The sequence below is a fragment of the Astatotilapia calliptera genome, chromosome 15, assembly GCF_900246225.1.
Source record: "Astatotilapia calliptera chromosome 15, fAstCal1.2, whole genome shotgun sequence".
NCBI classification, from domain to species: Eukaryota; Metazoa; Chordata; class Actinopteri; order Cichliformes; family Cichlidae; genus Astatotilapia; species Astatotilapia calliptera.
The window spans coordinates 33,262,797-33,288,600 of NC_039316.1; the positions used below are offsets into that span (position 1 = coordinate 33,262,797).

Genomic DNA, 25,804 nt, shown 5'->3' on the forward strand with positions numbered 1-25,804 from the left:
TACGCGTTAAAACCAAGGTTTTTATAGTAAGTTTTATACTATAGTTTTAACTTTAGTATTATTTAAATTAATTTAGTGTTACTTTGGTTTAAAAAATCTTTCTTACTACTTGCTTGATTGATTGTCGTGTTTATTGAGATTCTGGATGAGACTGTGAGTTAAGTGCTTTCAAAAAGTTCAATGTTTTTATTGCAATACCTGGATTGATTTTTCTAAACCTTGCCTCTGACATATGGTCTCGATACATAAAAATTAAAAAGACTGAACATTTTCAAACAATAAAAACTAAACTGAAACAAATGTAACTCTGGAAACAAACTGAATTAAAACCAAGAAGTCAAAATGAAATAAAAATAAAAGCTAATTTAAAAAATACAAAACTACGATAACTCTAGTGAAAACTTTAAAACAAACACAGCTCTGTGCCTTTATCAAAAAGTACTGTCATGCTGAGTATAGACATTTTAAACATAACCCATTATTGTACATGTTTATTGTAAAAAGCCAGTATAACTGTCAGTCTCAGCCTTTTCTCTTTTATTGTCACAAAGTTAATGACCATCATTGACACTATCAGTTTGTAAACATATAACATTTATTGTGAGGAGATCTGAGTTCAGGAAAAATTACCGCCCAGCCCTGATGTAGATGTTAAGCCTTGGTAGAAATATGCAGTCTCAGACTGTTCGTGTTTAAAAAGGGAACTGAACATTCAGATTTTAGAAGACTCATACAAAGTCATTGTCAGGCAATCTAACACAATGGTATGATAATTTCACATGATTTTTAAAGGCTGTATTTAGAGCTGCGACTAAGTACAGTACACGTATATTACTTTAGTGTAAGAAAATGTCTAAAAAAATCTGGTGCCAAACTGAAAACGTAGCAAATTCTTGTAACCAAGATTTTTTTGAAATTACATGTAAAAAAAAAAAAGAGAGAGAATTATTCAATCAGTTGCCAGTTTTTTTTTGTTTTTAACTAAATGATGAATCAGATCAGTTCCTTTCCATTTATAGAGGACAGTATCAGTTAATTTTATTAGGAACTGTCCAGTTATATTATGAAAATATCATGGAAATCGTTTCTCTTAGTGATGAATGGAAATGTACATAAGTGATTTACATGCAGAGACAGTACTGAACTTGTTCTGGATTTAATTGGTCAGGAACATCAGTAACTGCAGAGCCCTTAAAAAAGGGAAAAAAAAAGGAGTGAGTGTGGGTGTGAGTGGGGGGGTTAAAGAGATGACATAATAACAATTCCTTCATTTTCTTTTTATTAACACATTACATGTCCATTGAAAAGGACTAGGTAGCAAATATATTGTCTTTTGCATTCAAATGAACACAAAAGGATCATACCTGTACATTCACTAAGGCTCTGTCTTTAGGGAAAACACGGGTTTCCATAAGGCAAATAATATTTAAAGGAATGCTATTAAGTATTATCCAGCATGTCAATTTATTTCTTACTTCTTCCTGACAGTACAAGGATGCAAGCTGGTAGCACAATCTGCTCTGCCGTGCTGATTCATATTTTACAACCTTAATACACAGTAAAGGGAAAAGGCAAGCCCAAAAAATAAAAAGTACACAGTATCAGGATGTGTTATTTGAGTGTGTAAAGTACAGCATGTTGATGGATCAGTAGGTAAAGTCTGGAATGTCAATTAGTGAACTTATTCCTAACCCTATTATGACACTGCAACAGATGAGATGCCAAAGTGTTGTCAAATCACAAACCATCAATGAATCTGGCCCCTCATTTTAATGTCAGCTACACATCTGTAAAATCTTGCACTACTGTGACGTTGCCGCTTTGACAGCATTTGCCTACAGATTGATAAACGCCCGCCAAAACAGCCAAAGCCACGTTTGTGTTAGTTCCTGTGACGGTAGGTGTCTTCGAGATCACACAACACCGTAGCAGCCTCACTGTTGTTGCTTGCAAAAAAAACAAAAAAACAAAACAAAACAAAAAAAACTAACAAGATGATTCAATACAGTTTAAACATGTATGCAAATCTCAATATGTAAATAAATATACATACAGCCAAATTTCTCTATCAGCTTGTATGCAAGCCTTCTCCCCCTCTCACCACAAACAGTGGTCACATCTGGAAGTTTCACATCACATTAAAGAGCAAACAAGAAAAATATTCAAATGTTTTAAAACCGATCCGTCGGTTCAATCTGCTAGAAGTTACAACGAGAGGCAGGCGTGCAGCTGCGGGAAGCAGCAGTTTTAATTTTAAGAGCTCAAACGCTTTGTTCAAAAAGCATGAACAAACGTTCCAATGATGTATCGTGCTACTGCCTGCTGACAAAAGCAGCAACCCTGATTTAGTCGGTTAATGCATAAAAATTACATAATAACAATTAAAAAAAAAAAAAAAAAAAAAAAAAAACTATGAATGACTGCATGAAATGCAATAAAGTCACATTCTGTGAGGCATGTGGATAGAATAAGATAACTTAAGATGGATAAAATGCATCTGTATATTTAATCTCCTCTCCAGTATATAAACTCGTGGGTATCAGAGCCGCTCGTCTCCCTGCTTTGTAAACTCACTCTGTACACTTGTTAAACATTGACATCTAAACAGTCAAAGATGCATAGCCTTTCCCCTTCACACTGTCCTCACGTTTTGTTCAGACTTTTACAAAATAAAACACTGATTACACCTCCTGTGCTCCAACAAACACTCGAGCAGGCAGCGTATTTACTCCAACAGCAGCATACACGGTGAAGAAGAGCCTTCACGCATCCCGGCCCGCTCTGCCGCGCAGGGAAGGCAAGGATCGACGTCTCATTTACCGACCTGACTTCAGTTTCAATCCAGGCAGACGTAGGGCAGTATGTTCAGCCTGCTCTCATCTCCGTGCGGGTCCAAGGAGATGCACTCGGTCCAGTCGTACCATTTATCCATTGTGTCATAGCAACCATTTACCCCGGACCAGTGCTGTGTGTGTAACCTGCTCAGGTCTTTGCCATTCACCTCTCTGCTGACTCCAGGGATCTCTCCAGGTGGCGAGTCTGAAACCAGCGTGTGTGTTTTCTTAGCATCTTTGCTCCGGTGCTCCTCCTTCTTCAGGAACTCTGACATGAAAAAGTGTGCACCGGGGGTGTGCGCGCCCGACGACGTTAGCACATTGCTTTGCTGGCTAAGGTACGACTGGATGATTTCGCTCCTCGACAGCTCTTTCCAGTCCGTCTGCTGGAAAGGACTGGGAGGAACTGGCGGATTTTGCTTCGGCTGTTCTGACCAGTTATTCTCAGGTTTGTGATTCGGTCTGTCCTCGCCCTCTGGGAAAGAATCCTTCTGGAAGGAGGTTTTGATCTGCCCCGTTACAGGATCGAACGTCAGCCTCCTGTCTTTTAACCTCACTGGTTTTGTTCTGTCTTCTACAGTCAGCCCTTCTAAATTAACAGAGCAATCCTTAGGTCTGTATTTCTGTCTTTTTCTTTTCCCTGTATTAAAAGAAGGACCCTCATCTTCCAGACTCTCCACGCCACTGCAGGGGGTGACAGTGGAGCCGTGGAGAGACATACTAGGAGGCAGGTGGTGAGAGTCCAAATCAGCAGACCCTGAACCGTCAGTGTGAAAACCCTGAACAGATGCGCTGAAAGGCTGAGGAGACAGTCCGAGCCCAGAGTTATCTACAGTCCCAGGTCTCACGCTGGGGGTAGGAATACTCTGTGCTTGGGGTGCAGTTTGTTTCACAACAGCTTCCTGTTTTAGAGTCTGAGGACTGTGCAAGGAACAGCGTGGGCTTCTGGGTCGACACTTTCCCCCAGAGGCAGCTTGCTCCTGTCTGGCTTGCTGCTGCAGAACTGATGCTTTTAGCAAAGAGGAAGTGCTAGGAGGCTTGCTGCATCCTGGGAAATTTGAGTGAGGTTTTACAGCATGAACAGGGATTTTATTTAGCTTGTCGTTGTCCAAAGCCTCAGGAATGTCCCTGTCCAAAGACTGATGTGCACGAATATCTGCAAAAATTTCTGTGCCGGTACCAATTCCATTGGTTTGCAGCTGCTTTGAGTTTTGGATTTTATCATTAAGAGTTGTTTTAGGTATCTTTGCTGGTAAAATCGGTCCTTCCTTCTGCTCGCCCTTGCGTTTTTTGTTGCTCGGTTTTTCCACTCTCAGGGAGCAGTTGTTGAAATCATTTCTGTTCTTCAACTCTGGGCCCGTTTTACCCGACGGTGGGTTGGTGGCTGGAGCAGAGATGCAAGGATGAGCACCGCCAATGGAAGACCACGACGCACTGGTGCCGCCTTTTGACAACACCTCAACCTTCCCTGGTTCGATTAGCTTCTGCCAGTTCCGCAGAAGCTTCTTGGCTCTCTTTGCGAGGTCCTCGTTTTTGGTTTTCTTCCGGACGTCGTTGATGAGCTTGCCCAGGCGGGTTTCCTTTAAGAGGAGATAAGATTGATGATTGTTTAACAGCGGATGAAACTTGACTGCTAAAAATCTGCATTTGATTGCTTTATTTGCTGATGGCACATGTTGTAACTTACCTCCAGTGCCTCTTTGGTGATAGGATATTTCTCCAAAAAGGAGATCACCTCCACGACGACCACCATGTTGCATATCTGCTGGAAAAGAAAGACCAATTATATACAAAAATACTGAGAGACAGGGGTGGGCGGTAAAAACGGTATATGGTAGAAACGATATAAATTTGGCCAACGGTAGAGATTTTGACTAAACCGCTCTACTGCGACAGCGCATGTTGATGGTGTCATCAAGCTGCGCCTGTTTTGGTCGAAAGCATTGCAACGGCTGCAAACAACATCATCTGCAAATTATGCCGGGCGACAGTAACAGCAAAGAGATGAAACACTTTTGAAACACTGTGCTAATGTTATGCTAATGTGGCTGTTTTGCTAGCGATCACATAGGACATCTTTATATACCAGCTAGTCCGACTTCAGTAACCCTGTAAAAGTCACTGCTGTTTAGTTTTCTGTCTTCATTTATGTTGGAAGTGATAGCAGAGCTGTATTTTTTAATTTTTTCAGAAATCTCTCAGTCAGAACATGCTATATCATGTTTAGGTGGAAGCTAGCGAGCCAACTTCCTGCTCCGTTAAATTTAATAAATTCTGTTTTCATGGATGCCTGGATGGGGTTAGTAAGCACAACCAGAATTCATACATAAGGCACACTGTCGATTTTTGAGATAATTAAAGGATTTTAAGTGTGCCTTACAGTGTGTAAAATACGTTATACAGAAGAAAATAATATATCGTGATATATATCGTTACTGCACATGCTTCAAATTATACCGTGATATGGATTTTAGGCCATATCGCTCAGCCCTACTGAGAAATCACAAAAACAGCATTAAAGGAAGACATGTCTGTATCTAGATGTTGCCACTCCACCAAACACATTCCTCAGAAGGGGAAAAAAAGAACTTATCAAAAGGTCGAGAAATCATTTGAATAAACTTTCAAATGTGCACCTGTACGTTTAGAAAACATTTACTAGTTTCGGGCTCAGTTTGTCAAAACGAGAAAGCATGCAAATGTGCCGTTTTAGTCTACCAAAATAGTAGAAAGCCCACGTATTCAGATGATTGTTGTCTTTAATCTGCAGCCACTTCTGCAATGATCAACAATGTGGTTATTGGTTAACATGTGTTGCAGCGGAGGATTTCCTTTGCAAAGCCAAAGCCCAACTCTAGCTGTAGTGTGCCTGCGATCAAACTTATGACATTAAAAAAACCCCTGATCGAAAAACGTTGAGTGAGGAGTCGTTGGCAAAAATGTAACACGTAGATGCTTCTGGAATAAAATGCGTTACATCACTGTGGACCACAAGCCCTGACTTCTGATTGATGCAGTGAATCACGGTCAGGTCTGCTCTTGTGTTATTTACCGCGTGGTCGTCTCCCGGTGTTTTATATTTGGTGTCAGCCGATAGAAACTAATTTTCCGTCCTAGTGGAAAATTCTCTTTGTTGTGGTCAGTTTTATTTGGTGGCAAGCTTTTCTTTGTACATTCTCTCACATGCATCCAAGTAGTTTCAGCAGTCTGCCAACATTTGTGAATCTTTATACTGAACCTATGATTATTATTCTTCATACTATGGCGACGCATCTGAACAGGCCAATGGCAATAGTTGCGTCAGCCAACGTGTAGTTACATTACTTGCGAAGTGCACATCAGGTTACAGCATTGATATCCTGCTGAAGCATAAATCAGGTGTAAACTGTGTGTGGGATGCTGGGCATTTCAAGGCTTTCTGGCAGGATGTCACAGAGAGCACCCCCAGTGCATGACTGCAGGTAAGCATGTTGAAATAAGAAATTGTAAATAGGGATGTCAAACTTATTTTACATTGTGGGCCACACACAGCCCAGTTTGATCTAAAGCGGGCCAAACCAGTGAAACCTCTCTTTCTGTCAGTGTAAAGAAGTTTAGCTAAACATTTAATCCCATTTAATAAAGAAATGCTGCTGCTGCAGTAAATGAAAGGCACCTATCAGCATGTCTAAAATTACAGAAAAAGATCGTTCACCCTCCACCAGGCAACCACCTTAATTATTTTAGGTGTAGTATGAATGACAACAGGGGAGGTGCTTTATCAGTAGGACAAGCTGTAAAACTCATGAAAACACAGTTAACTCATTCACTGCCAATGGCTGGCAGTGAATGAGTTAAAAGCCCTCCTTCACATTTTCCAAAACCATCCAGTTTGGCCGGATTGGAATCTTTGCTGACCGATTCTGGCCCCTGGGCCTTATTTTGACACCCAAGGCATGTGGATAATCAGGCGTGTGTTGGACACTCAGCAGTAACACACTGGGAGTACTTAAATGACACTGTAAACAACAACAGCTCTGAATCCATTTGTTTGTAATGGTCGCTGGTGCTGGGTAGCTCACTGAGAAGCCATGCATGTTTGTAGGTTGCTGACTAACTCGGCTTGGCTGTTTATACTGCTGTAACACACCTAAAGTAATCCCGGGGTCATCTTAGATAAAGGCGTTACAAACCTCGGAGCCCTGCTGGAGGTCTCCTCTCTGCAGAGCCTCTGTGTCTAAAGGGAACTTGCACTACATTCAGCACGTCCCCCTCTCTTGCCCTGATGAACTCTACTGTAAGTGCACACAATTGTCGCCAGCATCAACTTAACCGGGCTCTGGCATGCCTGCTTCATCACTCACTTTCGCTAACTAGACGTTAGCCAGCTAATTAGCAAGCAAATACTAAGTGTCCAGACGCTGAATGCCTCCACTCTGTCAGTTCCCCTATAGCGACTCGAGGCCACCAGCTCGACCACCATTGTCTGCTCTTCTCCACCCAGTTAATTCCGCTTAAAACCAGTGGACATACTCACATTGCTCTGGCCGTCGATGGCCTGTAGCAGCCGGTCTCTCATCACCTGCGGAGTGGCTGTAGCCGCTGTCATCGCCTGGCGGTGTCGCGGGTCGGGACGGAGACAGACAGCAGAATCCCCCGAAGAGCCGGCGATGGGAAACCCGCTGACACTCACAACTCCGACGGAAGCTCCCCCGAAGCAGCGGGCATCATGCTTTATGATGCTTCTGTCTTTGTTTCCAATCGCCACCCTCACCTGTTTGGTACCGCTAACTGCAGGAGACAGAACACCCTCTCCGGGAATCGGCTACCCCCTCGGCTGGTAGCCGCCTCCTTCTCGGCCTTCTCACCGAGCTTTTTGTGAGGCAGCAGAGCATTGTGGGAAATCTTTACGTAACCGGCTTCGACCCGCGTCAAATCCACGTGCTCGCAGCAAGCTGTAAATTTAACAAAAAAAAGAAAGACAATAAAACCGGAAAGGTGGTCCTAAGAAATCGATTAGAGCAGCTGTCGCTAAAACAAGGATATATACATATTCTGGAAATCTATCAAATGAGTGTAAAAGAAAAAACTGTATTATTTATTACAATCATAAGAAACTGAATTCATGTCAATCCAATGAGTTGTTCATCGCCACACGGGGCTTCTCTTAGAAGTCAGGAATTCTATTAATAAAACATAACATTCAACCATTTTTTCTACGCAGGAATGCAAGTAAATATCTGTATTTTGTATCTTAATGTATCGTAAAACAATAATTATATTTTAGCATTAAATACATTCTGTTAGATTAATCATGACAGAAGCATAACAAATGGAAATGACAAATACTGTTAGAGCATCTGTGTAATAAACCGTATACTAGGCGGTGGTCTAATAAATTTAAAGATAGAAAGCGAGACTATGCTGTATATAAAAGGACTCCATAGTTAAAATTTTCTTACACAAAAATAACCTTTAATAATACCAAATTCATATTTTTGTCTCGTCTGAACGTCCTCCACATCTAACTAATAAATCAAGGTGCCTTCCAGTTCACTTGAAACTGAAGCTTGATGTTGGAGCCACCTTTGATGATATCTCTTCTGTCAGGGACGGTCATCAAAATCTCACCATACAAAACAAGTCTTATTCACTAAAAAATGATTATGAAAAATAAGTATGGATATTTCAACTGAAAAATACACTAAATTTCAAAAATCTTGTGCATAAACTATTTATAAATGAGAAACAGTGTATGCCACATGATGTTGCCATATAGTTGATAACCAAAAAAAACCTCCTCACCAAATCTCTTCAGTTCTCTGCTAATAGACAGGCCGAGTTTGCAGTTGATTAAATCAGCATTGTTGAGAAAGGCAAAGAACAGAAAGAGTCATGAACACACCCTTAAAAAGATTTCTTAATTTTATAAACACATGATTGCTTCAGTTTTATTCAGATTAAGGTTGATACATGTTTGTTTTGTTAAACTAAATCTTTTCCCCAAAACAGCTTAATCTCTTTAAGCTGGGATAAGCTTTGTTATAGTTATATTTTAGTATTTAAAAATGCACAACTCTCTATGTTTTCCAAAACAGATACAGTCCTATTAAAACTAACTCCACCCTTACTGCTTCCACTGGAATTAAAAAGGCAATTAGCAGCAAACTGCTGATAATCAAACACACTTGATTATCTGATCATCAGCAAATGTGAGCACCTATGTAAAAGCAGACGACTCTGGAGCATTCAGGTGTGTTAACACAATGCCAAGGAGGAATGACATAAAACCCTGATTGTTGCTGGCTGTGTCAAGCCTGCTCAGAGGCGATAACAACCACTTGTCTTCTCACACGTCTGGTAAGTTACTTGTGGATTAGAAGAGAATCTCACCAACTGTTTGAGTCACTAGAAGTACACAGAGACGATGGATTCTTTGGGTAGTAATTTTCTATTTCACCTAAGATGAAGAGCTGCTGCATGAGGAGAGTTTGCTGGTTGTTGGTCACCATAACATCTCCAGAAACTGGATTTCTAGCCTGGATAAATATCTCTTCAGACATGCTGCAGCATGACACTGAGACATGTTATGGTTTAAGATGTTTTGAGTTTTGTGACATGGTTGTTATCCTGCTGGATGGGCACGGTCAGCAACAATACTCAGGTAGGCTGTGGCATTTTAATGATGTTCAGCAGGTACTACGGGGTCCAAAGTGGCAAAAAATGTCCCCCCACACCATCAAACCACATCTAATCTGAACTATTCATACAAGGCAGAATGGGTCTGTGCTTTCATGTTGTTTATGCCAAATTCTGAGCCCACAGCTTGGATGTTGCAGCAGAACTTAAAACTCATCAGACCAGGCAACACTTTTATAATTTTCTATTGTTTAAATTTGATTTGGTGAGCTGCTGTGAACTGTAGCCTCAGTTTCCTATTACTGGCTGACAGGAGTGTGGTCTTGTGTTCCTGTAGCCCATCTGCTTCAAGGTTTGATGTGTGTTCAGGGATGCTCTTCTGTATATCTTGGTTGTAACGACAGATTTTTTGCGCTGCATTGATTGCATTATGTTTCTGCAATGTGACTGGCTGCTTTAACAAGCCTCTTAGTTGTGTCTAATGAAGCTGCCAGTGAATGAATATTATGCTGCTCTGTTTTGTAGCTGAAACCCGGATGCCTGGAAGCATCGAGTCCACAGGCCCACTCCAGATGTCGTGCAGAATCGCACATTAACATGTTAGCAGCAGGTTTCAAGGGGCCTCCATGAGTCTGACTTGTATTTCCCATACCCCTTACAGATGCTCAAACTGAGATATGGGCGGGGTTGAAGGCCAGGACAAGACCTTGAACTCTTTATCTGTGTTAAACTACTCATGAACAAATTCTGCAGTGCGACAGGGCACATGATCCTGCTGAGAGAGGCCGCTGCAATCAGGGAATACTGTTGACTGGATGCAGGTGGTCTGGAACAATGTTTAGGCAGGTGCAGCATGTTAAAGTAACCCACATGTACACCAAGACCCGAGGCTTCCCAGAATATAGCCCAGAAAATCACATTGCCTTTTTTGACTTGCCTTCTTTCAAAAGACAGAACATATTTGATAATAAAACTTTATTTTTTATTAAGAATAAGGTCACATTTACAGTGAATATATATTTAATTACAGCACATGTGCTGCTGAATAAAGAAAATAGCACAATTTCCCCCCCTAAGAAGTTGAAAACAAACACATAAGTGAGTAAAATAATCCTATTTATAACTCACAAATCAGATTCAGATTTTTCTGTGGAATCTGGATGAACTGAGCCTGTGCAGGAAAAAGGAATAAAATGATGTTTCTGGTGTTTCTTTACCACTAACTACAAAACCACAAGTTTCCAGCAAAGGTGTTACAGTTAAAGAAAGATCAATAAAAATGTAACAAGAGAAGAATAAATACAGCCATTCATAAATTCCTGTACAGCACAAAGGGTTGTAAACCAAAAGGAGTATAATTACTAGTAAAAGGGTCAAAGAAAGAGAAAAAGGACATTAAGGAGAAGCTGACAGCATCCATCTGGAAAGGGAAGCATCTTGGAGGAAGTCCACTGGCCACACACGATCATGATCCAAACAATCTGTGCAGATTGAAGACATTTGGCTAGTTAGAACAGCAGCACACTTCTGCTAATTTCAGGAGAAGCAGCGCACATCTAAAGGGCATAAAAACGTTTGATTTACACACACACACAAAAAAGACAGGACAGCACAATCATCAAGCACTTTATAGGTTTAACCTCAGTAATGCTGAGTTGGGACTTCATTCACTCTCAGATGGACTCATGGATTATACAAGTTGTAACAAAAGGACTCCTGGTCCATGTCTACATGATTGCATCACATATTCTGTGTTGATTTATCAGCTGTGCAATCATGGTGTTATCCTCCTGATTGACCACATCCTAAAGGTGCACCACTGGATTTAGATCTGGGGATTGGGGAACCCATCATCAGGTTTATGAAAGCATTTTGAGGCAATTTGTTTGGTATGTTGGCACATAAGAAAACCGTGGTAATAACAAAGTTAGACGTGGTCATCAGAGATCCCCAGAAACACTGACTGATATAAACAAGTGTCTGAAGTGTTCTCAGATTGGGTCCACGGCTTCATCCTTTAAACGCCAAATTCAAGTTTCTTCACACCAAGCTTTGGTTGTTCAGTGTTTGTCCAGACTGCAGACTCAGACTAATAATGTGAATTGTAAGAAGTTTCTTCTGCTCCCAGTTGTAAAGAATTGGCTTCTGGATTACTTTACCCCCCTTCAAAGCAGTAAGACTTCATTGGCAGCAACAGTCACATTTTTTTCTTGTTATAATGTTTAACTTGAAAAACATGTGAAGGTGCTGACTCATGTCTGCAGCTTACTGCTACCCCACAACCGTATTTTACCTTTAAAAGCAAACATGGCGTAATCCTTAAATATCCTCCCCAAATATAATGCATTTATATGTGTCAGTGAAAACTAATACAGTATCCCAGAAAGTTGAATTTGTTCACATGGACTTGCATTTTCAGAAGGAGAAACGTTCTCAGTAATTCAGGTCACAGTAGTCTTAACTGGTTGAAAAACAAGGCAACCAGACTTTAAGTTTGTGAAGATGTTACACCTCTCATCCAAGAGGGTTCTTCATTTCTAAAAACAAAAGGTTAAGACCTAATTATATAATCTATGCATGGCACACCATAGAAGAGTCAACTCAACAGGACAGGACTCAGCTGTAAATCTATACCGAAAGAACAAAGGTCACTCTATCCTCTGATTGGCATCGAGGATGCCAATGTTCACACTTTGGACAAAGAAGACAACTGGTACACATCCTGGACAGGGAGGAACGTTAGTTTGAGCACATTCCCTATTCACCCATTTACGTGAATAGGGAAAGACCATCTCTGAATTGAGGAGGTGGCCTATCTTTCGCCATCTTACAATGCACACACTGGTGATGGAAAGCTACATTGTAGCCACAGCCACCCTGGGGCACACTGACAGAGGCGAGGCTGCCGGACACTGGCGCCACCGGGCACTCTGACCACCACCAGTAGTCAACGGGTGAAGTGTCTTGCCCAAGGACACAACGGCAATGCTAACTAATGGCAATGCCAAGGACACAACGACCGAGACTGTCCAAGCTGGGGCTCGAACCAGCAACCTTCTGATTAAAAGGCGAACTCCCAACTCTTGAGCCACGATCGCCCCCACGATCGTGATGAAGAAACAGACCTTCCAGTCCATTGTTCCTTCTGTGGGCTGGCTTCAGTCATTATGCAAATGTACTGTTTATATGATTGGGGAAACCTGCAGTCAGCTGAGAAGTCACTTGGATGAGTAACGAAACGTTTCTCCCACTGAAAACGCTACGTCCAGATGAACAGAAACAACTTTTGGAGAGGCCATGCATGTCCACTGTGAACGACCATCACTTAACAGAGGTGGTGACAATGACAGCAGCTATCAGCCACCTACAATTCAGTTTTGATTATCCTTCCCAGGTGCATCTCCGCCCGTTCACACCTCGTCTCAGTTGACCTCAATAGCTTCCATGGTAGGGCAGGGCAGGGCAGGGTGTCACAGTGGTTCCACTCAGCCTTTTTTTTTTCCTCAAACCTTGTGATGTGATGACGCACATGATCAATAGTGTCAACGGCCACCTCCTAAGGGACAATCTAGGGGTTTAAATATCTGCGACTCCTCCACCTTTTGTTTTTAGAACTGAAGTGCCCTCTTGACTGAGAGGGGAAAAGTCTTGACGAACTTCAGCTGCCTTCTTTTGTTAAGCTTTTAGGAGTAGCACCATTGCCTAACAATAGCTCACGAGGTCAGTTTCATGATCATTGCATGATCATATGCAAATTGTCATGACCGTTGATTAATGGCCAGAGAGTTGGGAAGTAGCTGCAACACACTATTAGAGCTACAGCACTGGTAAAATGCTGTAGCTGTAACAGTAACAGCTCCAGAGTGGTGAAAGATGTACCCCTGGGCCTCCTCCTGGATTCAGAGATGGTCTCTACCTTTCCATGTAAAGGTTTTTGCTTAGGTAGTGACTGTCCTTCTCCCCTGAATTGCCTGCAGCTATTTTTAGGCGCCTTCCCAGCTTTGACAAATGTCCAGCTGGGACAACCACATTCCCTCAGGGCCATTTTTCATACAATGACCTTCAGCTTCCCAAGCCGGTCTGTGTGGTGATGGTGTTCGCTCTGTGTTGTAGTGTCCTGATGACACCCAGTTTGTGTTTTAATGGAGAACGAGAGTCAAGAATGAAATACTGATCCGTGTGCATTGATTTAAAGTACACGTCGACTTTTAAATGTCCCCAATTACTAATGGCAATTTGACAGTCTAAGAAAGCTAGCCTGCCATTTTTCATTTCCTCCCTGGTGAACTTGATAATGTGAGAAATGCTTTGTGGTACATCGTGAAATTTGATTTTTCACCCACGTATAATCCACATACCTGAACCAATTGCTCAACAGTGTTCCAGGATACAATAACAGAGCCCTTTATTTCTCCACTTTGTTCTTTTGGCTACAAATTAGCCAAAGTCGGTGAAACTGGGGATTTCACTGCAGACCCGTGTTTCTGCTTCTATGTGAAATATGTGGAATGAGAACAGAGTTCCAAGAGCAGACACTTTGGCTTGGTGCTTAGAGTTCTTCCTGTTACTGAGAAAATGTACTGTTTACAAAGTTCAGAAAGAGTGAAAAAAATTACTTTGATGAGCAACTAAACTATTTGTCCCACTAAAAAAAAAGCAACGTCCAGATGAACGAAATGAACTTTCTGGGATTTTTTTTTGATGTGTGAAATGTCAAAAAACCTCAATTAACAAAAAAAAAAAAAAAAAAAAAAAAAAAAAATCTAATCCCACAAGAAGACCAAACTCAAAACTTCGGACTTTTTTGTCGTGGCAACCATTACTGTCACTGGTCTAGGTTTCTGGCAACAATTGGAATCTGTGTCACAAAGAAAGCTTATGTGGCTCAACATCAGTCTTCAGCACGTTCTCATATTTGGAGCACAACATATGAAACAAATATCTATGCATCTTCCTATGCTTATCCAAGTCGGTGCCCAATTCAGCAGCTGGAGCCTATCCCAGCTGTCATAAGGTTGGCAGGGTACAGGGAAAGGTTGCTAATCTATTGCAAGGCTAACACTGAGAGACAGACATTCACACTGGTGTTCACCTTTTAGGCCGATTTAGAGTCACCAATTCACCAAACCCATGCATGTCTTTGTGCAGCTATGGTGGTGGTTGTCTATCAACAACTAAGCTGTAGTGCCTCTTCACCTCACTGTACAATACCTTATGCAATACTTTTTTGTAAATAGTCAACAGTGCAATAGACTCAATACTTGAAATGTGCAATTCACTTGTATTTTTTATTCCTATTTATTCTATTTATCCCCTTTGTATATTTTATTTATATTTGTCTCTGTATTTATATATATGTGTGTGTGTGTGTGTGTGTGTATATATATATATATATATATATATATATATATATATATATATATATATATATATATATATATATATATATATATACATAAATAAATAACAATTCTGTAACTGTAACTTCGGTCGTTGCTGTGCTTTTTGGAAGTCGAATTTCCCAGAGGAACCCACCCGAGGGATTAATAAAGTTCTATCTTATCTTATCTTATCTTATCTTATCTTATCACATGAGTAAGATACTGAATCGCGAGCTGCTAACGATGTGAGAGTGTCAGAATTTTAGAAAGCCTTTAGTCGTAGATAAAAGTATAAGTATAAAAAAGTATAACTGAAGTACACAGTGAGAACCCATGCAAGCATGGAGAGAACGTGCAAACTCTACGTTCTCCACGATTTGAACCATCATGCTCCCTATGAAACAAACACTAGGATAAAAATAGCTAAAGCCCACAGCACAAGTAATTGAGTGCCTCTCAGTAAACTGCATCTGGTCCATCAGCATCGACTGACACAGTCTTACTCACAGGATCATGCAGAACATGATGAAGATGTTCCACAATGCGATGAAGATCCGGAAGTACCGCAGGCTGAGCAGAAACTCTCTGATGTTGTCCCCTGAGAGATAGACTGTGAATGTTTGTGGCAATACTACTCACACTCTCTCTCTCTCTCTCTCGCTCTCTCTCTCTCTCTCTCTCACACACACACACACACACACACACACACACACACACACACACACACACACACACACACACACACACACACACCTGTTGTTGGTGATCCAGAGTCATCTCCAAATCCCTGCGACTCCTTCCTTTTGCTGAAAAAAAGACACCCACAGTTAACCTTCAACATTCTGCTAACACACAAACCTAAACTAATGACTGAGTACAATACTCACAGCTTGAAGTTCAGCACAGCCCCTGCGTTCACCAGTAAAGTCCTGCAGAGCACAAACACGGAGAGTTTGGTTGTCAGCTCAGCAGCGTATTAGCTGCTGAGCTGGCATTAGCACCAAGCTAGTTAGCTTGTCATTTTACGCCACACACGGCTGACTGACTAACACAAAATTACACAGCGACACATAAAGACACATAGAGAACTTATTATCTCAATACAAGATGTGATTCCGTGTGACATCTGCCACACGACTCGATAAATTACCCGAATATCAACAGATCCCCGATCATCTTGATCAAATCACATCAGAAGCGCCTCACTTCCGCGTTCGGCACGTAATCAGAAATGTGACCAATACAAATCCGGTATCCAGAGAAATACGAAGTGTTGTTATTCCCCGGGTTTAGACTGTAAGGTGCAACCTTACCAAACACTGATCGTCTGCCAAAATTGATTTTCAATGTTTTAGTGTATTTTTATGTGTAATGTCTTATGTGTAAATAGACTTTGGTGAACAGGATTTATAAAGAGGTTATAAAGAGATTTATAAGCACTCAAGCACTTTAAAAACGACCACGCACAGTTAGCCAATTAAAATATGTTTATAGAACTGTTGTTGTATTTGTTGAAATTTTTCTGCTGCCCTCTACCTCAGATCTCTCTTTAAAAAGACATTTTTGACGTGATTGTGACCTTTTATCTGGGCAAGTAAGAGATATATAAAAGCCACTTTGCCAAAAACTGATTGCAGCTTCTATTGTGACAGGTATGTGTGTTATTGTTTTTTCTGTTCCTTCCTAGTGGGATAAATAATTTCTTTGGTAGCTCTCGAACTTCGTAGGTTCTTTTGGGTGTTTTTGTTTTGGTGAAAGGAGCTTTTTTTTCGTATGTCTTTGGCTCCCCTTTTTGGAGAGAGTAAGCACTACATCCATTATCGTGTGAATTTAAAGCAAATACAGAGAATAGTAAATTAAAAACCATTAAAAAAAATACATACTTGAAATCTTGATTTACTTATTAGTGTTATTACGTTTACCTCGACATCTCTGCACTCCCGATGAGTGTGAACAATGTTGGGATTAATTAAAGCATCATCTGGCCGTGAGTCAGAACGGCTCCAGGATCAGATCAGGATTGTGGGTGTTTTCATGAACGAGTGAATAAATATTTGTTGATATGAAGCCTTGACGCTTTATTTTTATATATTTATTTTCCCTCCTGCTGTGTCTCAGAGCTGCAGTAAACCCCCAGCAGCGTCTTATGGCTCGGCTGAGCGACGATCTCTATGAAGACAGCAGAGCGAGCCTTTTGTTTTTCAGCTGAAGCGCCTGAAAGGTCGCCTGAAAAAGCGGAGCAGCTGGCACTGAGCGCAGATGATGATGACGATATGCAGAGGCCGTGGAGATGAGTGGTATTAATAGGAGGGCTTGAGTGTCACAGGCTTTCACAGTCGAGACCAGGGGGGCTTTCTGTGGCGGACAGTCGGCGGAGCGGGTTTTGGGGGGTCTTCCAGACTGCGCAGTCGGAATAAAACAGAAACGCAGCTCAGACTGGCAACATGGACGTGCTGGCAGTTCTTAATTTGGGCGATATTGCCCAAGCTTTCTCCAAAATGGGAATGTTTCCTGTGTTTGATCTGGCTTACTACATCGTGTCCATCCTCTACCTCAAATATGAGCCAGGTGAGTGTGCTTGACACTTTTCTGCTTATTATTCATGTCATAAGTATGTTAGAATATAAGTCTGCGTGCTGTTTGTGCAACAGTCCACAGGCTGTTAAGTAAAATATATCCAGAATAGTACGTTTTATACACCTGTGACTGGAATTTAACCAGGAAGTAACGAATGAGGCGAGAAAGTCTATGACTTGCATGATGTGTAATTTCATTGTGAACAGAAGGCTTTATTTGTATTACATTTAGCTCACACTTTGCCTAAATACCCTTACAAGGACTTTCTCTTGCAGTTATCCGTATAGTCCTTATAAAGAATGACCTGTTACATAAACTCCAGCAGCAGCTCTGCAGCTCTGCTTTGCTTTATGTGAGGGAATGTGTGTTGCTGCAGCAGCCTGACCTCCTTTAGGAAATCACTGGAGTAGATTAAACCCCCCAGCTTTGGTTAAAGCCCATTTTTTCCATTAAGATTTAACTACTTTGAGTAACAGAGCCCGAGGAGGATGAAACCTGAGGCCTGTGCATACCAGTGACTTAAGCAATAAATAGAAGGGCCTGAAATAGACGGTCAGTAGGACCTCCAGAGCCAACTCCCCCGCCACCTTTGCTGCACACTTGTCCCTGGGAATGTGTGCGTGTATTCTTTGAAATAACACATTCGCCTCTCCACAGAGTAAAACATGCACTGTGATATTGATATGATGGTTTGGTCTTGTTGGCAGGTTTCATCCTTGATGAAAGGAGCACAAAATGCATCTCACCCTCATAATAAGTTTAAAAAGAAGCCCGCCATGCCCATCGAGCCCATTTAAAACTGTTTGCACAGCATGATCAGAACAAACGCATCATCTCTCACATTTTCCTCAGCTGGAGGAGTCACTCGTCACATAAGCACAGCTGTAGGCCACTTGGAAGCCTGTTTTAGACTAACAACTTGGATAAAGTTAATCGATATAAATGTTTTTATCAAGTTTAGTGAAGTCAGCATGTTGTTAAAAGTCTGTTGTTGGGGGACCAAAGTTTTATATGTATGCTGTATAAGGTAGATCAGGGAATCTCCCAGCTGGCTCAGGGTCAAGATGTACTGGCCAAAAGACTGCAATGTGTGGAGTAAACGAACATACTGCAAAAACGTAAAAGGCAGCCAAAGCAGAGGGACTGCAGTTTGTGTGTATTTTAAAGTTAGAAAGTACCAGCCAGCACGAATCAGGCCGACTTCAACTGTAAAGCTTGCCTTATTTTCATGCATGCAATTTCACAGTCAAATGAGTCCTGCTGTGGCTCCCACAATATCACATTTATCCTGCACACGTCTGTGCCTAAAATTGCACCAGAACTTTGAGCTTTTTTCTTTTTTCGGTTTATGTGACAGGAGAAAGGAGAGAGAAGTGTAGGGTCAAAGGTCATGAGTGGCCTGTCAAAGTTGCATACAGGAGAGGCCAGTGAGCAGGATGTATTTATAGGGCAGTATTTCTCAGGATCAGGTTGCCTTCAAATTGAGGAACGGTTGAACCGCTACACCCCCACCCACCTGTTGGTGGAGATTTGCACTCTCATCTCGACTTACTGTAACAATGCTGTAACGCCGTCGAGGCTCTGTCCCGCACGAAATGTGCGTACAGTCTCAAAACTGACATGTAACCTTTTGTGTGGTCACACGTTTGCAATTTTTCCACTTTTGTATTTCTTACTTATAGCTGCATCTGTTTTCTTGTTGCACCTCCTGCATGCATGCCATGTCTAACTTCCTTTTCTTCTTTGAAATCATTTGGGCACCTAGTTTTGCTTTTGTCCCGTTGCTTCACCAGCGTCATCAGCTGTAGCACAACATGAAGCAGAAACATTTTTAGCTGCAGCGTCCTGAACACTGGACACTGATTTAGAAAATGTGGAAAACTTATGACGGTGTCAGTTCGCAGAGTTTTAAAGTTTAATTGGCGCCTGCCTTGCTGTTACTCACATGGATACAACACGTGAGTCCACAACATGACTGTTTGTCATGCAGGCTTTCTTTGTAGCATCTTTTAAGATATATGCATCCAGTATATTATAAAGAGCCGCTCTAGTCTGTATCCTTAAGCAAAGCAGCCATATGTCAACTCAAAAGTGACTGTAGTTATCCCGAGTCAACACTGACTGATGATAAAGATGTGTACTATCAGGGCGTGACCTGGAATGATAAACTGGGTGTGCACAAAGATACAGCACACACGGGATCCACTGATATTAGCATTTGCAGGCTGCTGGTAACAGTTAGGTCTGCAGGAGCTGGCAGAAATGATCAAAGATTAATATAGTTAATAAGTTAACATTCTGCCCAAAGTGCTGACTTTAATTAATTTAATTATATGCACATTTTACATAAGGAATCAGGAATCTGCTCACATGACATTTATTTGACTGGTATGCATTCGGTTTATACTAAGCACATTTTCCTCTGTTTGAATAAATAAACCTTTGATTTTATACCTTTCAGTGGTGTTTTACTCAAAGTTATTGTTTCATATTGACTGAGTGTTTTAGAGGAGCAGGGGGTGGTCCAACACAGCCTCCACGTTTTTCTCACTTGACAATTATAACAAGTATTATTGTCAAGGACTTTTTGCAAAGCATTTAATAGATCAATCAACTGATCAATCAACATCATTTTATTACATTTACAAACAGATAAAAAAGGATAAATAATGACTGTATTTTTTTTTTACCACCACCAGGAGTCGCCAAAGTTGAATAATTTTCCTCTTTTTCTAAAGAAAACTATTGACTTCCAATCAAATATATAAACTGTTTGTAGATAAATCACCTGACTGATCCTATAGTTACTTTAGTTGGTGAGTTGCTTAAGTTTGGAGGATTTTGTTAAGTTTTTCTGTTTGTATAATCTTGGAGAAAACAGAAGAATGCGCAGCATCTGACTCTTTAATAAAAGCACAGAACACATCATCATCATCATCATCATCATCATCAGCTTCATGCGCACACTGAGAGCACTCATTGACCAGCTGCTGTGATGTTTGGATCTTCACACCCTTCTGACAGCTCGTCCTCTGTGTTGCAGGCTCGGTGGAAGTTTCTCGCAGGAGTCCCGTGGCCTCCTGGCTCTGCGCCATGCTCTACTGCTTTGGTAGTTACATCCTGGCAGACATCATGCTTGGAAGCAGCCCCGTCGACTATTTCCAGCACAACAGCCACATCCTGCTGGCCTCAGCTGTCTGGTGAGAAAACCCCCAGAACCAGTTTGCTCATCACTCGTGTTTTTATTTAACTTTCAAGATGACATTTATGATACAAAGATCTGTCTCTTCCATTAGACATCAAGGATAATGAGTTGCAGTGTGGTCAGGAAACCAAACGCACACAATGGATTTATCCATTTATTTTATTCACAGGGAGGAGATTTATATGTAACAGGAATAAAAAAGTAATGTTTTATGTTTGTTGAGGAATAAACTCACAAAGGTTGTCAATCTCAATTGCAGGTACCTCCTCTTTTACTGCCCGCTGAACCTCTTCTACAAATGTGTGAGTTTCTTGCCCATCAAGCTGGTGTTGGTCGCCCTGAAGGAAGTTGTGCGCACTCGTAAGATCGCCGCAGGGGTTCACCACGCCCACCACGCCTACCACCACGGCTTCTTCATCATGGTGATCGTTGGATATGTCAAAGGTTGGTGTGACTGGGCTTTTGGTGCGTGTATAGTCCCTAAATCACCAATGTTTACATTGTGATGGAAAGGTGATTATGCTTGTGAGGAACAAACTAGTCTGTAAGTGAGTCGTGGCAACTGCCAACTCTTTGGTACTAATTTAGTGACGCATACATAGATGCACATACTCGATGCATCTACAGTCTTTGTTACTGTGGCTGTTGGATCATCAGTCGCATGATTTAAACATGCATTAGTTGTACTTGTGCTTGCCTCTGTGGATGGATTACCACCAAGGCAACTGTGCCTTGAAAACTCCAGGCTCAAGTGGTTTTCACTAATGTGATAAATAATTCACTCAGGAGTAAATGTCCAGTGTAACAGGATCATAGCTAGGGTTGTGTTTTGTGGTTAACCATAATGTGGGCCATGCTTTCCGAGCCAACCTTTGGATCCTGTGTGGAAACAGAGATTTATTATGTGTTTAAAAAGGGTCAGGAAACTATTTTAGTAGATAAACTGTGCACAGTCTGAAGAAGAGGTTCCAGCAACTCCTTTTTTTTTTTGTATTTTTTGTAATATCCAATCACAGCTGCCCAACAGCTAGAAAAGCTGCATATCAAATGTTAGGTGTGGGTTCATTCTGGTCTAACTTCTTTTCCAGACATGAACCTGCCAAAGAAAGAAAGAAGCAAAGCCTGACAGATGCGGTTGTGCAAAATGTTAAACCGCATTTCTACTTTGGCTCTTTATCATGAAAGCCTCCTGTCCCAGTTACAATAAGGAGGCCCTGCAGGTGTCCTTGTTGAAAATGGGCGTAAGAAGCTGAAGTCAGATAAGAGCAGTGACTCACAACATAGACTTTTTTTAAATCCTCCTTTCTATTTTTATCCTCACAGGATCTGGAGTGGCTCTCATGTCCAATTTTGAGCAGCTGCTGCGTGGTGTGTGGAGACCCGAGACCAACGAGATCCTCAACATGTCATTGTAAGTCTGGGGGGGAAATACAATGATCAGTGTCTCCTCAAACACAAAACCTAAAGCTGAACTGCACATAACGCTGAGTTTGCTAAAGTCATTCGTGTGGCGCTCTAAACATGTTCTGACTTCTGGTGCCCTCTGGTGGTGGGACCTAAAAAGGACACTCTAAACACCATGGTTCCATGGTGAGTGGGTAACCTGTTTGCTTTACATGTGAAATACCCCCCACTTTAGACACAAACTGAGACTTAGGAGTCACAAGGTAGTGTAGTCCTAGTGACTTCCCCAAGCCTGAATGAAAATGCAGTCAGGGCGTAAAACCTGTGCCAAATCAAAAATGTGCTCCAATCTGCTGAGGTGACCCCTCGTGAAATAACGTAACAGCAGAAAGCACCCACTTACAGTGTCAAATAAGAGTTGAATTCAAATTAAATAGCAGGCTTTGCGCCAGCCTCCACTCCAGCCCTTTCTGCTCTCTGTTTTTGCTGCCAGCGTTCGTTTTACCACCAGTTTGTGTTTTTTGTTTGTTTTTTTTCTCTCTACAGCCCAACCAAAGCCAGCCTCTACGGTGCCATCCTCTTCACCATGCAGGAGGCCCACTGGCTGCCAGTGTCCAAGAGCACCCTTATCCTCATCTTCACCCTCTTCATGGCCACAAGCAAGGTACGATCAGCAATTCAATGACTGAACTCAGAACCATCCACCTCTGTGAACACATCTGCACTGTGTCAAAACACTCTCTTTTGCTTCGTTGGACTGATGAAACATGTTTTGTACTACACAAATCAGGGTTTATGGGAAATACACAACTAACCTGTTGGTTTTAATGTGAAATACATAAGTGTTATTATCACAGGAGATCTTTTACCTGTAACATCAAGTGTATCACATTTGAAACACTTAACCTTTGGCACACTTAATCAGTGTGATAAATTGCGCAATACATTTTTAACCAGCCAAAGTAAAACAAATTAAATGTAAAATTAACATTTTTTCGTATTATGTGGTTAGTTTTTTCCGTTGGAACTTTTCACTTAATAATTCTGAAACATAAAACTCTAAGGCTGCTTTATTGCTGAACTTAAAGAAACAAATTAACACCAACTAGGCACAATGAAGGAACACAAAGCAAGAGGGAAAACCCGACAAAGAACAGAAGCAAACTGAGGGTTTAAATAAACAACATAGATTACTGAAGAGCAGAAACACCGGGGGAACACTGAACAGAATTTATCAGACTGTTCTCTCCTCTCAGGTGGTGATGACCGCCCGGCACTCTCACGGCTCCCCCTTTGCTCTCATTGAGTCCTGGATCTGCCACCTGCTGTTCGGCTCTCCTCTGGCTGGTGGTGAGGAGGACCACCATCATCCTCCTCCTGCAGGTGCTCCATCTTCACCTCTCAAGACCAAGGAGGATCTGAGCGAAGGTGCTCGCAAGAGGAAGGTCAAGAAAGCTGAGTAGAGCGCCGTGCTGCACTGCCGAAACGATCGGACTTCCCATTCCTTTCTAAGACGAGGGGCAGTTTGATGATGTTTGATGTTTTGCCAAGTGAGAGCCTTTCTATTAGAGCAACATGGTGCTTTCGACATTTGACATCACCCGAGGACTCTGTAAATACCACAGCAAAAGCTTCACACCCAACCTGGACCTTTGAAACCTATTTATTTATGTGTCTGTGAACATCTGCATCCGTGCAACACTGTGTGGCGATCCACGGTCAGGGGCTGCAGCGTGCCCTTAGGACAGCTTTCGTTCCTCATCAGTAGTTGTTACCAGGAGCAAGTGGTTTTTATTTAGTTCACCAATTCTTATTTTCATGAAGGAAACAGCAGAAAATGTTAATTAATTTGACTCTTAATCTGAAATTCTAATGTGAATAAAGCATTATGTGAAAGAACACGGATGATTTTTACACTGAAATGAAAGCAAATTAATATCTTTCAATAAAATCAGGAGAAACATGGTGTCTGTTTCGTGTCTGTGCCATTCGTATCCTCTTAATGCACAAGTGGATCTGCATGTTCTGACTCTAATAATGACCATGAAATCCATCTATCTTATCCAGGTCTGGTGGCAGGTGGAGACACCATCACATCACACACTAAACCATAACTGTAACCCAAACTGTAGCCCAGTAACCCTAACCTTAACCACAATCACAACCTAACCCCAAACCCTAACCAGTCCCTTTTTGTATTTTTTTCCTAAATGGCCATCAGCAGGATTTTTTTTCCAAGTTGTAAAGCTACAACAAAATAACAATGAACTTGGTCAGATGCAATGTTGATCCACAAACAACACAAGGACATCAGCTGTATCATCCTGGGTCTATCACAGGTCCTCCGCTTGGAAGGACACACCCAGATCACCCTGGAGACATCCTAGGTGTTCAGGTAATCCCTCTGAAAAAAAGAAAACCAAAGGACCAGGGTTACTGGGATTGATCCCAGAGCCAGGCCCGTGGAGGGAGCCTGAAGGAGAGTCTCTGGTAGAAGAGGCCTCAGCCCATGTGGCCTGCCCTGGGGGTCTGATCCCTGGCTGTTGAAGCTAGCTTGAGGGACAAAATGTACTTCAGTTTATTTAATGGGACATGAAACTAACGACTGAGCCCATAAAACTGTCCATGAAGTGTTTACTGAGGTCAGACAGCAAGGGTTTTAGATGCAGATATATTTTACTGCCAGCAGGTGAGGCACTTAGACATCGGCTTCACTTTTCTGGAAGCTACATCCATCTTTTTACCCGGTCTTTAGGAGGTAACAAGAAGCATTTTAGGCTTTCGATGTTACATATGTAAGGATGTGACACAGTCAGGCTTCAAGTAAACTGTCCTCAGCATATATTTTGAAATAACACAGTATACAATGAAATGGTCTTTTTACTATGAAAGGGAATTTCCTCTCTGGTGGCAAAGCCCCATAGACAACTGTATAAGTGATCAACTCCCATATCAACTCGAGCTTTAAGACTGCAATTGACTCGACTATAGAATGTTTCAGAAGCTCTGCCCTAAGCAGGGGCCGGTCCATGTCGAATTATGGGAATTCTAATTCAGAGGTACACCCTGTTTCTCCATGTGAAGCTTTTTTGTGCTACAGCGTGGTGCAAAAGCCAGTATTCATTACTATTATTCCTTACCTTAGTTCTCATCATTTAAAGACATGTCCAGGGCCAAAATATAATTCTTTTTACATGCAGCATTGGCACTCAGTTGATATTATGTAACCCTGAAGCTGCTGGAAGGTTAAAAAAAGAAACAAACAAACCCAAAAAAACAAGAAAGAGAAAACAGAAAAGGGCAGAGGTGAACCTCGAGTCATGTCTTCAGAAACTGAGAAGCCCCCTGATGTGTTCACAAACTGTTGTAGCATAGGCAGCAAACCATCACTAATGAAGTTTGCAGGAGGTTGTTCCACTCGGCTTTTAACCCTAACATTCCTCACATTCCTAAAGATCAGAGACGTAAAATATCTGCTCGATGCATTTTCTATCTATCTGTCTGATTTCTCACACATACAGACTAGAACAAGCAAGCATTCGTATTGTGCTTTGACTGTATGAATGTAACTTTGACTGCTGTCAGCTTTTAAGTTGATCTGGAGCAAAACATCCAACATCTGCTGATCTCATTACTGACAACTAACCCTACTGCAGGAGTAAAACAACTCTGACAGTCATCAGTGATGATAATACAGTTCCTGTAGACGTAGCTGATGTCATTGCACGTAATTATTAATGATGAAAGTGTTGGTGTTTTATTCTGCACGTGCTTCCATGTATTAG

At 41.6% G+C, this 25,804-nt stretch overlaps 3 protein-coding genes across 4 annotated transcripts; 1 reads left to right on the forward strand and 2 right to left on the reverse strand.

The window, feature by feature from the left end:
• Positions 1-2,426: 2,426 nt before the first annotated feature.
• Positions 2,427-7,625, reverse strand: LOC113007091 (mediator of RNA polymerase II transcription subunit 26). 2 transcript variants are annotated; one of them, XM_026143488.1, is made up of 3 exons: positions 7,351-7,625; positions 4,522-4,596; positions 2,427-4,414 (listed from the first exon to the last, which is right to left on the reverse strand). In XM_026143488.1, the coding sequence occupies exons 1-3, from the start codon at positions 7,420-7,422 to the stop codon at positions 2,837-2,839; spliced, it is 1,725 nt and encodes a 574-aa protein (XP_025999273.1). In that variant the 5' UTR covers positions 7,423-7,625; the 3' UTR covers positions 2,427-2,836. The 2 variants fall into 2 exon arrangements, with proteins under 2 accessions (XP_025999273.1, XP_025999272.1); XM_026143487.1 differs by having other exon boundaries at positions 4,522-4,599.
• Positions 7,626-10,412: 2,787 nt separating this feature from the next.
• On the reverse strand, positions 10,413-16,064 carry smim7 (small integral membrane protein 7). Its single transcript, XM_026142424.1, has 5 exons — positions 15,984-16,064; positions 15,721-15,762; positions 15,587-15,639; positions 15,341-15,431; positions 10,413-10,933 (listed from the first exon to the last, which is right to left on the reverse strand). Exons 1-5 carry the CDS (start codon positions 16,007-16,009, stop codon positions 10,918-10,920), a joined length of 228 nt encoding a protein of 75 aa, XP_025998209.1. The 5' UTR covers positions 16,010-16,064; the 3' UTR covers positions 10,413-10,917.
• A 957-nt stretch (positions 16,065-17,021) lies between these two features.
• On the forward strand, positions 17,022-23,985 carry tmem38a (transmembrane protein 38A). Its single transcript, XM_026142423.1, has 6 exons — positions 17,022-17,401; positions 20,454-20,610; positions 20,875-21,059; positions 21,939-22,026; positions 22,566-22,683; positions 23,276-23,985. Exons 1-6 carry the CDS (start codon positions 17,278-17,280, stop codon positions 23,480-23,482), a joined length of 879 nt encoding a protein of 292 aa, XP_025998208.1. The 5' UTR covers positions 17,022-17,277; the 3' UTR covers positions 23,483-23,985.
• The last annotated feature ends 1,819 nt before the right edge of the window (positions 23,986-25,804 follow it).